Genomic DNA, 17,001 nt, shown 5'->3' with positions numbered 1-17,001 from the left:
ATTAGTAAACGTGACCATATTTACTTTGGGAAACGGAGCTTCATGGCGAATTCTTTTACAGATTGAAAAGCGAATCAACCGCAGTGCGCAGCTTAAATACAGTAAATAACTGAAAAACAAATGATGCTGTCGATTGGAACAGAACAATACGGATGATAAGGGATAATTATGTGGACGGTATTGATGACGGAGATATCGCATGTACTATGTAAATCTCTTTCTCACTGCTCGCGCTGAACTGCGGCTTTGTCGTGCAAATGAGCCGCTTTATCTGCTTTTCCTACACGCTGGAGCTCCACTGCAATTTTTTTTTTCAGAGAGGTTCCTCTGAATTCACCTATTTTTCTCTTTCATCTTCCCACGGATACTTTGAAGTCCTTTCGGTAGCGTTAACACGCTCCCTACTGTGCTACACACACACACACACACACACACACACACACACACACACACACACACACACACACACATATATGCATACAGATTCCTAGCTATTCAGAATGAGGTGGCCTGAGGGTTACGTTCCTCGGCAGGGATTGTGTTGATGTTTTTTCTTTCTGTCTTTTCTTTTTCTTCCACTCCAGGGAGTTGACATCATCATCAATGCCAGCAGCATGGACGACATCGACCCCTCAGCCATCGGGCAGAGATTGACCAATGGGACGGGCCCAAGCGCTAGCCCGGTGCTCAGCCGTCTGCGAATGAGAGACGAGGAGAACGCGGAACACGTTGTACGTGAGGTGGGAAGGGAGGGAATCCTTCCTCTGTGTGTGTGTGTGTGTGTGTGTGTGTGTGTGTGTGTGTGTGTGTGTGTGTGTGTGTGTGTTGCTATAAACTCGTTCAGTTTCAGAAGGAAGCGTTTAAGCGTTTTCTTACTTACCGCATTGTTAAGGCAGGAGGTGAAACGAAACAATGCTCTTCAGTGTGCACGTAGCAGGCAGTGACTCATACACACTTCCATATCTGTCCAGCTCTTTCCGCCTGTTTATCTCACAGATCAGCATGACCTCCATCCCTGCGGCAGCCTCCCTCGTTCTTCATTTAACCGCCTAATGAATAAACACAGACAGCGACGCTCTCTGCGACACAGTAAACACAGATCGACGCTTGTGCAATAACATCTCCTTTAAACGAAACCTTGAATCGTCCCACCACCACGGCGTCTCATCTGAAACATCACCTCCGTCTTTAATCGCATTTCCGATTAGACCGATAATGATTCTTACTTCTTTTTTCTTCTCCTCGACAGGGCACCACCTACCAGAAAACAAACGCAGAAATCGAGATGAAGAGGATCAACCGGGAAGAGTTTTGGGAACAAGCCAAGGTAGAGACAGGATTCTGAGCTCATGAGGAAACCGATCGATACGAGGAGCCGAGCCGTGAATCAGCACGAGCCGTGCTCACACAGTGTTTAATCCAGAACGGAACAAAGAACTGTGTCATTTTTGACTTTTCTGCAGGCTTCAAGTAAAGAATTTGATAAGATAATTATCAATAAGAGGTTCTGGAGGCTTTGGCCTTTAAATATAGCTTGGGGAGGGAAAAAAAACACGCCCAGATTCCTGCCCTATATTTTTGATCTGCACTGATTATAAGATATTTAAAGAAGGCAGTTTTTCCCCTGAGGTCAACATGCAAAATCTGATTCCTGTCTTAGTTTTTAATTCTTCTATGTTTATTGGCTGGAAATTTTCTCCTGCTCCAAAAAAGTTTGTATTAGAGAGATGTGTATGAGCTTCTGAATATATCATTCCACTCTTCTGGGAAGATGTTCCACTAGACGTTGTGGAGATTCATTCAGCCACACGTGTGTTAGTAAAGTCAGATTGGTGAGAAGGTAAGGAGGGTGCAGTCAGCGTTCGTATTCATTGCTTATTAGGGTCAGAGCTCTATAGCAGGAGATCTTCCACTCCAACCCATGTACAGCAGATCTTCATGGAGTAAAGGAACAATCTCATGCTTTTAAAGACGTCCTGTACAATTGTGTGGTAGCAGTTTTGCGAGAACCACGTATGGCTGAAAAAAAGTGAGGCGTCCCAATACTTAACTTTTCATTCTCATTAACAGCGGGAAGAAGAATTTAGGAAGGAGGAGGAAAGAAAGAAGTTGGCAGAAGAGAGGCAACGCTTCGAAGAGGAGCGAATGGAGCTGGAGAGGAAGGAGCAGGAGGAGAGAGAGAAGAGATACCGCGAGAGAGAGAAGCAGATTGAAGAACACAGGCAAGCCCTCTTGGAGAAACCCTTTCGATCTCGATACGTTTATTCATGCCTTTTTCACCGAAAACAAACTGTTTTGTTTTTGTTATAGGAAGAAAATGCAAGAAGATGAGGAGGAAAAAGAGAGGTCACGATCCCTCGCCTTGATTGTAAGTATGGATGTGTACTTCGGGTGTGATTTTCTGGAAAAAAAAATAAATAAATAATAGTTTAAGCATTTATAGTCAAAAGTCTACACCCAGAACATTTCTAGATTTAACGAACCAATAGAAAAAAATTTTATGTTGAGAAAAAGAACTTGCGCTCTGCTGCCCCCTGCTGGAAAATACAGCACTTTGTCTTGTTCTTTTCAGACAGAGCCCAGTTCTGAGGATCTCTCTCAAGACAAAAAGGAGTCAGAGGTCGAGGTGAGCCACTGAGTTCATGACCGAGACCCTCAAATGATCACAATATTAAAATAATAGTCTTTAAAAAAATTTTTTTTAATCTGTAGAAATTCTGGGCAAGCCCTTATCGAGTACAAGCCACCATCTGCGAGACGTAAAAACCGAACTCAGATGTAGGTCGTTTTAAATTGTTGCGTCAGAAATTATTCTGAGCTCTGCATATGGGTCAGTGGGATTCCTCGTACGGTTTTCGGGACTAGGACGGCGTCCCGAAATAGCACTCTGGAGTGGGTTTTTTTTCCAATTGAGCCAAGTAAAAAAATCACAGCTAATCTTCAATCACCTCGGTGTAGTTTGAATAAAAATAAAACATGCTGGTTATTTCCAGTATTGTAACACAGTTCTACATTTATTTGCACCATTAGTAAAGGTTATGAGAAAATGTCTGAAAATTATCGCAATTCAATGTTTTTAGGGAAATATTATTTACTTACACATTTAATATTACTTCTCCATCTGCTACTTCATATTTTCTGCAAGCTGTGATGTGGTTAAGGCTCTGTGTTACCGACCCGAAGGTCGGAAGTTCAAGCACCTGTAACACCAAGCTGCCACTCTTAGGCCCTTGAGCAAGGCCCTTAACCGTCTCTGCTCCAGGGATGCTGAATCATAGCCTGAGTATAAATGTATTATAATGGAGGCAGGTCAATTAATCATAAGACGTCTTTATAGCATTTACAAACAGTAAGAATTGTATGTCTATAATCCAAAATAATCCAAATGATAATATTTTAGTAAAAATACACTGTAGGGCCAAAAGTTTGTGGACACCCAGGCCATAAGATTGGCCACATAAACTTCTTTTTGAACTTCCACATTCCACATTAATCCCCATGTGCTTTTATTATAAGCTTCACTCTTCTGGAAAGATGTTCCTCAAGATTATTTAGATTTTGTGGAGATTCATTCAGCTACATGTGTGTTAGTAAAGTCAGGTCCTGATGTAGGTGAGAAGGTGAGGAGGGCTGGAGGTGCAGTCCACGTTCACATTCATCCTAAAGGTGTTCGATAGGGTTTATAGCTCTATAGCAGGAGATCTTCCACTCTAACTCATGGAAAGCAGATCTTCGTGCTGGAACATACGTTTGACATTTCTCTGGGTCCAAAAACATTGAGGAAGAACCAGAAATGGCTGGAAAAAGTTGGTGTCCCAATACTTTTGGCCATTCCGTGTATTAGGACGTTTTTAGCACTTTTATAAATTGTATTATTATTATTATTATTATTATTATTATTATTATTATTATTATTATTATTATTATTATTATTATTATATTTGTCTGGAAAGATCCACTAATACAATTTTTTTTACTTTACTTTGAAAGTATTTGCTCTGAAATTGTACATGTAAAAATGTGTGTGTGTGTGTGTGTGTGTGTGTGTGTGTGTGTGTGTGTGTGCGTATGCGCAGGAGGCGGCAGCCATCATCGCACAGCGCACAAGCAACCCGCGAGAGTTCTTCAAACAGAGAGAAAAAGCTGTAACCAGCAGCTTGGACATGTCACCCATCAGCTCCCACAGGACCGGTAAGAGCACAGCAGAGGGGGAAAGGATGATGTTGGGAAAAGGAGCGGAGTTAAATCAATATTCCTGCGTCTTTTTTTGGTGGAAAATAATAAAAAACAGGAATCAGGAACCTGAGGAACGTCTATCACTAGATGTGAGAGAGAAAACCTCGTGGAGTTCAATCCAAATTACAGCACAGATCTGCAAAGTCACTGCAATTTGCGTTCCTTCGAGCGACACTATATGAACAAAAGTATGTGGACACCTGACCATAAGATTGCTTCTTTGTGAGCATCCAATTCCACATTAAGTCCCCATTTGCTGTTATTATGACGTCCACTCTTAAGGTCAGATGTTCTACTAGATTTTGTGGAGATTTCTGGAGATTCATCCTCGAGGATGTGTTTATGCGTTAGGTACTGATGTAGGCGAGGCGCTGAGGAGGTCTGGGGTTCATTCAGCGTTCACGTTCATCTCAAAGGTGTTTAACGGGGTTAAAGCAGGAGATCTTCCACATCTTCGAACCCATGTAAAGCATGTATCTTCGTTGGAGCTGGCTTTGTGCACAGTTTCATTGTCATGCTGGAGGACGTTTGGATCTCCGAGTTCGTCTTGTACGTCCTGTACAACCGTGTGCCTCCAGATTTGTGGTTACGGTTTGGGGAAGAACCACGAACGACTGGAAAAGTTGGGTGTCCCAATACTTTTGTCCATATTGTGAAGCCCATTCTACTGTATCATCTCTCAAATCTTCATTTGAAGCAGAAATGTCTGAGGAAACCATGCGATTGTTTTGTGAAGCTTGACAGATGCCTCCAGTTTTTCATTATAATCTCTCTCTCAGCGTTTAAAAAAATCGATGTAATCATTTCCGAGAGAGTCTAATCTCGAGATAACAGATAGAGATTAGATAAAAAAAACGAAATGTGGACTGAATTCGCTCGATCGTTCTTTCGTGAATGAAATATAAATCTGCATTGCATATGACTGTAAAACACTGCAGTGAAAACGTGTTACACTGAAAAGCAAATCGATCTTATACATTGCTTGAGTCGTCTGTCGGTGTGTCGCAGGAGTCCAATGTCCAATCAAAGCGCTGAACCATACGCAGGGGGCGTGGTTTCAATCCGTCTATACTAATAATTTTTATTCATTTATTTAATTTTTTTGCAACCCCAGACATCAAAAATGTGTCTTCAGGCATGTTTTTTTGGTGTGGCGTATCGTCCTGGTGTGACAAACTAAAAGCGATCTCACGTGTTCACGTTCATTTCTTTTCTCCGTAACTTTCAAGATCGCGATCAATCGATCTGAAAGGAGACGACGGTGACGTCCATTCACGTGATCCGAACTCCGGATTAAACGCGAGCGCGAATGTTTAACCGTCTGTCTTTGTTCAAAGTGGCGAGTGTTCAAATCTGTGTGTCTAGACGCCGCTCTGGATGCTGTCTGACGCACTGTCTGACACTCTCACTGTTTTATTCCAGGGTGTGAAGCTCTAGAACTAACAACTCTTTTCTTTTTTCCTTTTCCTCCCCTTTTCCTTCCTCATATTTTCCATCATTTCGCTCTTCATTCCACTCCCTCTTAAAAAAATAAAAAATGCATTTCATGCCTGTGTGATGATCCCGGACCCTGTCCTCGACATCCACCCTGCTGAAAAACATTCGATACATGTCCTCTAACACGTCCTTCCGTCCCTGATCTTTCTCCTTCGGACTCATTCTACACCTCCTTTCTTTTCATTGTCTTCATCTTCTCCTGTGTGTGTGTTCCACATGCCTTGTGTGTGTGTGTGTGTGTGTTTCCCTGGGCTCTCTGTCTCCTTGTTTACCAGGCCGCTTGGACAGTCCATTCTTGAAGCAGCAGCACAGTCTTTGTGTGTCCAGTCCGTCCTCCACTCGCACCCCAGGGCCACTTGGTAGGTACTGGACTGAGACAGGTTCATCAGATCAGGAGCACACATGCCTCTTTGCCCTATAGCCCCTTACATTCGCCCCCTTCTACCCCCCTCACACAGACCCCTTTGTCCCACACTGCATCACTTTCTGAAGTGTATTGGCTGTAACTTCACTGCACTGCACTCGGGGTGGATGCGACTGCGCCTGTTTTTTATTTTCAGAATAGATTTCTCTCTTCACAGCCCAAAGGTGCGAGTGTCACAAAATCAGCTGCTATCCTCTGCTTAGACGTAATGCTGTAAATGTGGACTCTTCATGATCCGTATTTCTCTCTAGTAATATTTCTTTCATATAGATTTATATATCAGGTGCAAAAAAAACCCCACAAATCTTCCGAAATCTAGCGCTTGATTGCACATTATTTCTCTCAGCTGAATTATTGCCACTCTTCAGACCCACCAGAAAGATCTAGCAGGTGTTTCCTCCGAAAGAGGAAATTGATCTTTGCTCGTGTCGCGTGAGATAAACACGACGGAAAAACGCTGTTCGATCTTTTCCGCATACCTGACTTCACCTCACAGATGCCTGCGAATAGGTACAATCCAGAAGCCACTTTTTCTCCATCGGATTCACACTAATGATCTCTTAGAGAATGTTGTGTGAATGCTATTACCACTGTAGGGAACCTCAGGCATAACAGGTGGATCACTGTGATGTCACTTTATTCCTTCTAAACTTCCCTCATAAAAGCTACATTTTTCTGTGTGTGTGTGTGTGTGTGTGTGTGTGTGTGTGTGAGCGCAAGGTCCAATAACCCATTCCATCCTATGCACCATGACCGGGTAGATAAACTCTCTGATCTACTCCATCGAATATATATATTTTTTATTTCTATGATGAATTAAAATCATCTTGTAATTTAATAAAAACAAGTGCTATTCTCTGTTAGTCCACTAGGGGCGTAAAAGAGTAATAAACCTTAGAAAAACCCGACGGCTGCAGCCATGTTGCTTTTTTTTTTTTAAACATTTATTTATTCAGCCATTAAAATAAATTAAGAAAACTAAATCCATCGAAATGTATTACTATAAGCACAACTACAGCCAATAGTTAAAATGAATATACACACTATATAGACAAAAGTTAGATATGTGCTGAAGATAATATAGATATATGTTTTCTGCACATGTAGTCTCCATTTGCTGTTAAAATGACCTCCACTTTTCTGAGATGTTCCACTTAAATTTGTGGAGATTAGTGACATTTAATTCACACCACAAGGATGTTAGTAATATCAGGTGCTGATGTATTGAGAAGATGGCGAGCCCTGTGGTGCAGCCAGCGTTCACATTCATCAGTTCAGTAAGGTTTATAGCAGGAGATCTTTCACCCCAACCCATAGAAAGGATATCTTCATGAAGTGGGCTTTGTGCACAGGGGCACAGGTTGGGGCCTTCAAGTCTTAAACATTTCTATACCAAACAAACAGATTGAGGAGAAACCACATGTGGCTAGAAAAGTCAGGTGTCCCAATACTTTTGCCCGCACAGTTCCCAGGTGTAAGTGGGTTCACTGGGCGTCTCGTTGCGCCACTGAACGATTTCCACACGTGCGTTTTTCCCAGGCTGTGTTTATGTTTCTGTATTTGTGTAAGACATGATCATGGATTTAGATGCAATCAAGCATAAAAACGTTGATTTCACAAACTCATGAGTTCCTGTTAAATCTCACTCATAATCCCCCCCCCCCCCCCCCCTTCTGCACGCTTCCTGTAATTGGACGGTACCTGCCCCGCCTGCTCTACCTGCCCCGCCTTGCCCTGCACTGGGCTTCCCCTCATGTCCTGACCTGTAAGTGTTTGTATGTGACCTCTATGACTTCTGTCGAGTTCACCTGGTGTCCTCAGAGTTCACCAGATGACTGCATGTATCTTTGGATGTTAAACAACCTAGCCTATCTCTCTCTCTCTCACACACACACACACACACACACACACACACACACACACACACACACACACACACACACACACAGTTCTTTCAAGTGGCTGTGAAAGTGCTACACAAGTGGCTGCTGTTTCTTCATGTCGCTGTTACACAAAGTTTGTTTCCATGGTCGTCTGTGTGTTTTACAATTATGTAAGGTTTTTGTTAGAGGACGCTTACATAATTGTACCTTCATGTGTGCTTTGAGTGTGTTCGTACCTGGATTTTAGGTACTTCTTGATGCACATGGAGGACTTCTGGTCCATCTGCTATGTGGAATCTCGGATATGTTGCTCATTAACACTGAATTGAGGGGAAACAAATCATTGTAACTCAAGGGGATTATATATAAACATGAATATATATGTACATGTACTGGAAACGTTATACACCTTTCAGAAACAGTGGATTTTTGAAAATGTTTATTGATAACATGATTGTGAATAAAATTTGAGTTAAATAATAATGTTAATATATTAATAGTACACTGGATACATATTTTCGGATTATTTATTAAAAAAAATTGTAGCTAAACAATATTATATTTTTTTATAATGCATAATATATTTATACTATATATAATATTAGTGAACTAGTTTAATAATAGTGTATTTAGTAATGTATATTAGAATAATAGAGCACTGGTTAAACAGTAGTGATATCGTTATATATATATAGTGTATTAGTTTATACAATAAAAGAGCACTAGTTACCGTATTTTTCGGACTATAAGACGCTACTTTTTTCCCACGTTTTGAACCCCGCGGCTTAAACAACGAAACCGCTTATTTATTATATATTATATATATTTTTCCTGGGTTTTTCCCGGTTTCACAAACTTAAAGCCAAAAAAATGAACCCCATAACATTAGACCAATAACATTTACGAACGGAAACGAAAAAACCTTTGTTCTGAGCTGCACGGCTTCAGGAGAAAAAACTTCCAAACGCACGACGATGCTAAAAGATAAACTCCTGAGAGAAATAGTTGTGAAAGGAAGGAGGAAGACAGTGAACAATGACTTTCTTGGTAAGCTACTGTTTAGATACAAGCCGTTGTAACGCGTTGAGTCTGGGTGAAGGGAGAGCTCACTAACTCCAGTTACAACACAAATCATATAAGCACAGACAGGTTTCCAAAACTCATGCTTTTTCATTATTATTTTTTTTTTTTGTCAAAAAAACTTAGAAATGAGCATCAGAAAATAATAAGGACATATTCATCAGTCTTACACACACGCAGTTCCCAAAATACCGCTCTGCTCCTAAAGGAAGCGCAACATATTTCACCCGTTACACCGTGTGTAACGTGTCTTCGTTAAAGCCTGTGTAAAGTACATTAGTGTAGACAGGTGCGGCTTATTTATGTTAAAAATAAAAATATTTGTAAAATTCAGTGGGTGCGGCTTATATAAGGGTGCACTTTATAGTCCGGAAATTACGGTATATAGGTACATACTAGTTAACTTATAGAGTAGACAATAATAAGAGTATTAGTTAAATAGTAGTGTGTACAATAATACAGTACTGGTTAAATAATAATAATGTATAATTATACAATACTAAGTGAATAGTGTGAATAGTGTTATTATAATTGTGTAGTAATTAAAGTACTATTAGAACAGTAGTGTATACAGTAATAAAGTACTCATTAAATAATCGAGTATACAATATGAGTACTAGTAAAATAGTATTCACATTATACAGAGTTCAATTATAATATATGTAATAGTAATAATACTAGTTGAATAATTGTTTATATTTAATATTTTAGTAGTTAAACAATTATATACTTTGTATTATTAAGTACTAAAATTATAATAATAATTTATAATTTGCATTTTAGTTGAAACCTTTTAAGTTACAACTGTACAATTATTTATTTTTGTCATGTTAAACACTCAGACGTCCTCTGAGACGATCCCTTTCATGCGTTTATGATCTTGTCATCTGTCGGTTGTCTGAAACAGGAACTGCATGAACATTGTGTTTTATATGATCCGTTTGTTTTTCGTGTTGGTTTCCTGCATGTGTCTTGTTTTTGTTTGTTTGTTTTGTCTTTGGGCCGCTTTCACATCGCGCTTGCTGTTGTCGTGATCACTAAGTTTTCCGTGGACAACGTTTACGTTCGTCGTTTTCCGAGGTTTGCGAAATGACGTATCGATTTTGTGCTTTCACGCTGAATATTTTTATTTTTTTTGTCTCTCTGTCTGGTCAGATGACTCTGTTGAAGGCGTCTCCGTAAGCTCCCCGACAACCATCCCTAAAATCGCCATTCAGGAAGATAAAGATGACAACAGCCAGAAGGAATGGGGTAAGGCCCTTAGAGAATGTGTGTCTCAATTTACTGAGACAGTTTTATGTATTATTTGTCTCTGTGATTTTAGATCAAAAAGGAAGAAAAGAACATTTTGTTCAATCCAAACAGATCGATTTTGGTGGCATGAGACAATATTAATATAATGTAGCATCAAACAAAAAGTCAAGAGGATATGACACTTGACTCAAGTGTTTGGCAACAATATATAAAATATTTGTTTGTGTTATTAAGTGATAGAAATAAAAATGATTTTAGACGTATAATTGTTCAACTGTGTTCCATACAGAATACGTTTAATCACAGTTGCCAGGTTTCCTTAGCCTTTGTGGCGGGAGTACACTTGGCATTTGTGTGTAAAAAATTTATTTAAGTAATTAATTTTGTAATTTTGGTTTACAAATCATAACACTGGCAACCCTGTGATTATTTGCCTTTACAGAAAATGTATATACAGTGAGAATGGGGCAGCGTGATTCCTGCCCCAATGGGCCTCTAGATATTAGATTTTGCTGCAGTTCCTGTTTTGGCCACTAGTTGTAACCTTGTGATCACACAAACCAGGTTATAAACAAACATTTAGACATTTTATCTGTATAAAAAAAAGGAACCTCCTAAAGCCAAGTGCTCTGCAAGAACTTCTGTAAACTTCTCCCCCCTGAGAGCAGGTTGATTGGTTCATGGAGCGTGTCCAGGACGGATGACGCAGCCGCTGGTCTGTTTAATAAGATGCATGATTGGGATGTTGCTGCTCTCTTGTCCCACATCAGCTCTCTGGAGCAAACAGGCCCAAATGACTACTGGGACTCATTTGTTTGCAGAGTCTTCATTTGCCTTTACAGCTCACTGATTTTCTCTGCGCTTATTCGGTATCCTGCGGTAATGCACTCCGTCGAGACTTTCGCTGTTACTGTAAATTAGTGTTCATAAATACAGGAGGAGCGTACAGCCGTAAATATGTTTGATAACACCATCAGAGCTTCCTGCTGGAGGATGGAAGAAGATGGCGGGTGTGTGTGCGCATCGGTGTGAATATAGAAAAAAGGGAAGATATTAGACTGAGAACAAAGTGAAATTTAACGCAGACTGTTAAATATATATATATAACTATAGGGATATATATTAACAGTTCATTTTATTCAACACAATGCGATTCAATGAAAAAAATTATATATAAAAAAATATATATTTCTTTGGTTCATCCATTTAGTTAAGTGCCTTCTAACGCATGGCTTCTTCACAAACAGGCAAAACATTTTATAAAACCACACGTTCTTTTCCTGTTGTGTCTCCAGGAAGACACAGCTCTACCTCTGCCATGTTAATCTGTTTTCTATGTGACTCTCAGGACACACCTCGGTCTCTGTAATGATACGTCATGTTCACGTCGCAGCAGTGGTGCTGAGAGAAACAGTTTAGCATCGAGAAATCAATCTGCATATCAAATATTGGTCACAAATTATTAGTCATTACTACTGATAATTCTAAATGATGTAAATCTCTTCTGTGAATCTTATATATATGGTAGTACAATGAATGGTGCAGTGTTGCAGGGATCCCCAATTTAAACCTCAGCTCTTTACATTTTTTTACAAATGCCTGAACCTCCTGTGCTTTTCTCCAGCCCCTGAGTCTCCCGAGCGAGTGCCGGTCCAGGAGTCCGAGCCCGTCCAGACTGACCTTCCTCAGGCTCATCCTACGGAGTTGAAATCCACCAGCGCAGAGGACACCCTGCTGGATATGTGGGAGAGCAGCCCGGCGCCCGCGGCCACACCCTGCCCAGCAACACAAATCCATGACCTGATGGGCGATGTCGACTCATCTTCCAGCCTCCCTCAGCCCCTGCTTAGCTTTGATGACGTGCCTGACATCCCGCTGTGCCCCTCAGCCGAGGACGCACCCTCCAGCCTGGTGGACGTGTCCGAGACGCACCACATGGCCCTGAGCTACCAGCAGGCCTCTGACAGCCAAGAGCTGGATGAGGGCCAGGAGCTGCTGACCAACGGAGACTCGCTGCTCAAAGAAGGGACTCAGGTATCCTCATTAACTAAATCATACTAACCTTAATATTACGGTTAACAGTCTAACTTCTATACCAGTGCAGTTCATATAGTTTCACATAATTTTAGCTTCATCGCCATGAAAATGTATTTGGAAAAAGATAGTGTTAATAATACAATGTCATTATTCAACATTGTCCCACTGGGATCATTTCAGAACAAAAAAGTTCATGAAATTAATTTGCAACACCGCTAGATGGCGCCAAAAACACATTCTCATTCACAAGCTCATTTATCTGTGAGGATAAGATTGGCTACTGAACATGTTCGCTGTTTGTGTGTGTGTGTGTGTGTGTGTGTGTGTGTGTGTGTGTGTGTGTGTGTGTGTGTGTGTGTGTGTGTGTGTGTGTGTGTGTTGTACAGGCGAGTGAAGGCTACTTCAGCCAGTCACAGGAGGAGGATTTCGCTCAGTCTGATGAATGCTCAGCAAAAGTGAATCCAACGCCAGTATTTTACAACAAACCACCAGGTGAAGAGTCTTGCGAGTTTCATAATTAGAACAAGATTGGAATGTTCTTCATCATCATTCTCATCATCAAAACAATTGTAGAAAGCATTAATTTTAAATAAATTTATAATTACCATGGAAGTGAGCTTTATAGCACCCTTAACCGCCAACCTTTTGACTGTATAAATGAGATCATTGTAAGTGGGATAAAGCGTCTGACAAAGTTCTGTAACTATGAATCATTAAAACAGCACACAGAAAGCTTTCTAAATGTTTTATTTATGCAGGTTGAGAGCGTGAGTAAATGTTAACATCGCAAACTTTGTCTATGGTGCGCAGGTTTTCCAAAAATCTGCAAATTTCTGAATTTACACAGAACGGTGCGAAAAACAAAAAACATTATACGTGTGTTCGTAATAAAGCGACCGTATCTCTGATGTGCTGTTTTTTTTCTGACCACAGAGATCGACATCACATGCTGGGACACGGATCCTGTGGTGGATGACGACGACTAAGACCTACGACTACGACTCCCGGGGAAAAAAAAAAAAAAAAAAAACACTTTTACCGAGCTTATTACAAGCTTATTACGATACAAATCTGTATGATATTTTAGCAAAAAAAAAAAAGAAACAAACAAAAAAGCTTAGCCACTGAAAAGGATCCGGGTTATTGTTAAAGATGCTAGCGTGTTTATGCTGTCTCTCGGTTAGTCTGTATGTGTGTGTGTGTGTGTGTGTGTGTGTGTGTGTACAAGTCATTATTTATTTCCGTTCTCTTTTTTGCTATGCAGAGTATAGCACGGTGTGTATTTAGTGCTCACCTGTGTTGTATAGATTCCCTGTGCCTGACAGGTGTAACCAGTAGCAGATAGAGCGTCCTGTTTTTAGTCACACGCCGGAACCTCAAACGACGGTAAAAAAAAAAAAAAAAAAAAAAGTTTCATAGCTCCAGCCAAGTTAGTCCCAAACTCCGCTCTACCTTTTGTATAGATTCTCAGGCTAGTCCTTATTAGCATCTTTTCTGATCTGCACATCCATCCCCGAATTGAAGCTGAGGAGATTGGATTTCATCAGAACGAGAAGGTTCTCACTAGCGATGGGAAGATCGGATCATTTTAGTGACTTGTTTTTTTTGTTGTTTTTTCCATCAAAATGAACAAATCTATTTGTTGAGTCGTTTCGTTCCTTTGACCAGAAGTAAGAAGTCACGTTTTTTCGATAAGCAGATCCTCCGACACGTCTACATACACGACTAAGCTAAACTGAGGACGAATCATGATGAATGTGTAGCTTCACCTCTCATATCTTCTGCTTCGTATCGTTAGTTCTTTCGTCACGTGACTCCCATAATAATTGTAACAATACTGTCAAGATTCGGACCAATAAAAAAAAAGCGTCTGTGGGAGTCACATGATAAAAGGACGAACGATTCGGACTAAAAGGGTCAAGAGATGAACTACTCAAATATGTCCCTGGAGATTTCGTGACTCTTTGCTCATGCGGTAGAAAGCGAACGAGTCGTTCTTTGAGACGATTCGTTCTACTGAGTCACTTTAAAGATTCATTTGAAAGGAACGAATCGTTCATGACTGACTCAGCAGTAGTACATCTCCGAGTCAGATCTTTCTCCCAGGTGTCATTACAGTACATTACTGAATGTGCAGGAAGCTTCATCTGCTTCATCTGCTGTGCCAAAGGATGACAAAATTTGACTTTCACGATTTAGAATCAGGTGTTTTTGTGTGATATTATCCTGATTTTGTATTATCTTTTCTTTTACAATTGAATTCAAATGACTTGAATTTGACTTGGAGCTTAGGCAATAACTATTTTAATGCACGTTAGGCTGTGTATGCGACTGGGTGTATTGTGTGTGTGTGTGTGTGTGTGTGTGTGTGTGTGTGTGTGTGTGTGCTTTTTACTAGGACAGTTAACAATTTCCAGTGAGTATTGTTTGGATTTATGGTTTTGCGAAACCTCCTCAAACCCGAATTGACCGTCTGACCACTAAGAATCGCTGACGGTGTTATAAAGATGATTCTCATCCATCATCTCCTTCCACGGTTTTCTTCTCGCAGCTCGACCTCTACGAGACGATTTCGTTCTCTTTTTTTTTTCCGAATTAGCGCAGATCTGTAGCCGTCTTCGGTCTTCCGTAGTTTCGTATTCCAGACCCGTTTTATTGTCGTTGTTATTATTTGAATCTTTACACGATCTTTGAGATCAGCAAAAGAGGTGAAATAAGCAATAATACTATTATAAAAAAAAAAAAAAAAAAAAACCCACCACCACACTGACGTAGTATTGTTTTGTAAATAAAATCGACGCAAGGACGACGGTGCACGTGGAACGAACGGAGTGTGTGTGAGTCTCGAACACGTTTCTGAAATCCTCAACGTTTCCCCAGCTGGTGTGTGGCACGAGCCGCATCTTTAACCATAACCCCGGCCCCTTTTGACGTGATTTCAGTGTACTCTTTACCCTCTCCGAGCTCCTCTGTAGTGATTCTTACGCTTGTTCTTTTCTCTCTCACACACTACTAGGAGTTTACTACCAATACTATTGCTACTATTACTACTAATATACTACTCCAGTTTGCCCTTTGTCCCAGAAGCAAGGCTTAGCAACTTCTCTCTCTTTCTTTCTCTCTTACTGTCTTACTTTTTTTCCCTTCTCTCTTTTTTTTCTATATTGGTTATGGTTTTCTATCCTTCTTACTTTTTTTTTCCCTCTTGGTTTTCCTTCCACTTTTTTTCTGTCACATGCTGTTTTTTTGGAAACAAGCACAAGATCTTTTGTGACCTGCTACGTGCTTCTGTATGTTAATAAAAAGATTTGAAAAAAAAACCTAATAAAGTCGGTCAGCTCACTGATGCAAAAATATACAAATACAGACATCGATATATAGAGTAAACAAATATTTTTTATCTGATTTCACACCTTGAGATGTTTGCATGTTGACTTCGCCACTGACTTCCTCAAGCTGTTCAACCAACAGTAAATATTATCTGAAGAACAGCTGGAGACGTATCATTAGAAGAGATTTATGGTTCTTTTCCAGCATAAAGTTTGAGGCACCTTCATCGTACATGACGTCTTTCGGACGCAGCATAAAATTACCCACACGTGTTCCAGCATGACGATCTGGATGATGTAGAAGATCTCCTGCTATAGAGCTCTAAACCCTATTGAACACCTTTGGGATCAATGTTGCACCCTCAGATCTTCTCACCTACATCAGTACCTGACTTTACTAACACACGTCCTTGTGGCTGAATGAAATCTCAATCACATCTTCTCAGAAGTGTGGAGGTTATAAATAACACCGAATCGAGGACTGAATGTGGAATGAGATGTTCAAAAAGAAAAACATAGGATTCTTATGGTGGAGCTCAGCGGTGGATGAAGGGCACAAATCACATAGTGGTTCAAATGTGACTCCAGAAACAGTAAAAGTGTCCCTTTAAACTTTCACTTGAGTAAAAGTACAAAAGTTTTTGCCTTCAAATGTACTTTAGTATCTAAAGTAGTGATTTATTATAACTATAATGTTCCTGTTATTACTTTTATCACAAGACTCTTCACTAAATCACCTCAGTTTATGTGAAAAGACTCGAATGTGACTCTCGGGCACACTGATCTATTAATAGACTCATATTAATGACTCAAACACTGATTGATTTCTATTATAATTATTGTTTAATAGGTACAAAATTTAATTTTCTTAAATGGACGACGTGACAGCAAGCCATGACTTCTCACCAGAACTTTTATTCTCCTTTCAACAGGACCGTAACACACCCAATATAGATTCCCACCCACACTATATGCCTCATAACATTACCAAAAGGAACATAATACTAGTGTTTTGTAGTTGTGTTCCTGATAAAAGCTCAAATCAACTCCTGAGGTGGTTTTATTAATTGGCTGAGTTTTCCAGCTATATGTGGTTCTTCCCCAAACTGTTACCACAAACTTGAAGATGTTCCAGCATGAGGATGCCTCTGTGCACAAAGCCAGCTCCATGAAGATCTGCTTTACATGGGCTGGAGTGGAAGATCTTCAGCTATTAAATCTATTGAACACATTTGAGATGAATGTAAACACTGACTGTACC

General features: G+C 40.2%; 1 protein-coding gene and 1 long non-coding RNA gene across 7 annotated transcripts in view; one reads left to right on the top strand and one right to left on the bottom strand.

Annotated features, from left to right (window-relative positions):
- dbn1 (drebrin 1) overlaps positions 1–15,740 on the top strand; it is a 66,073-nt gene extending 50,333 nt beyond the window's left edge. For 2 of the 6 annotated variants that reach the window (XM_083564367.1, XM_083564366.1), the window contains exons 5-15: positions 585–731; positions 1,250–1,327; positions 2,071–2,222; positions 2,311–2,368; positions 2,573–2,626; positions 4,077–4,191; positions 6,009–6,092; positions 10,276–10,371; positions 11,999–12,408; positions 12,798–12,903; positions 13,345–15,740. In XM_083564367.1, coding sequence (XP_083420493.1) covers positions 585–731; positions 1,250–1,327; positions 2,071–2,222; positions 2,311–2,368; positions 2,573–2,626; positions 4,077–4,191; positions 6,009–6,092; positions 10,276–10,371; positions 11,999–12,408; positions 12,798–12,903; positions 13,345–13,397 — 1,353 coding nt within the window. In that variant the 3' untranslated portion in view covers positions 13,398–15,740. The remainder of the gene's footprint in view (positions 1–584; positions 732–1,249; positions 1,328–2,070; positions 2,223–2,310; positions 2,369–2,572; positions 2,627–4,076; positions 4,192–6,008; positions 6,093–10,275; positions 10,372–11,998; positions 12,409–12,797; positions 12,904–13,344) is intronic. The other 4 variants (XM_083564368.1, XM_083564369.1, XM_083564371.1 and 1 more) reach the window with 2 other exon arrangements.
- On the bottom strand, positions 7,084–8,962 carry LOC310738973. The gene is made up of 2 exons (XR_014537206.1): positions 8,079–8,962; positions 7,084–8,035 (listed from the first exon to the last, which is right to left on the bottom strand). It is a non-coding gene; the product is annotated as an uncharacterized lncRNA (long non-coding RNA).
- Positions 15,741–17,001: the final 1,261 nt, after the last annotated feature.

Source organism: Silurus aristotelis (genome assembly GCF_946808225.1).
Source record: "Silurus aristotelis genome assembly, chromosome: 16".
NCBI classification, from domain to species: domain Eukaryota; kingdom Metazoa; phylum Chordata; class Actinopteri; order Siluriformes; family Siluridae; genus Silurus; species Silurus aristotelis.
This window is presented reverse-complemented; position numbering and strand designations above follow the sequence as displayed.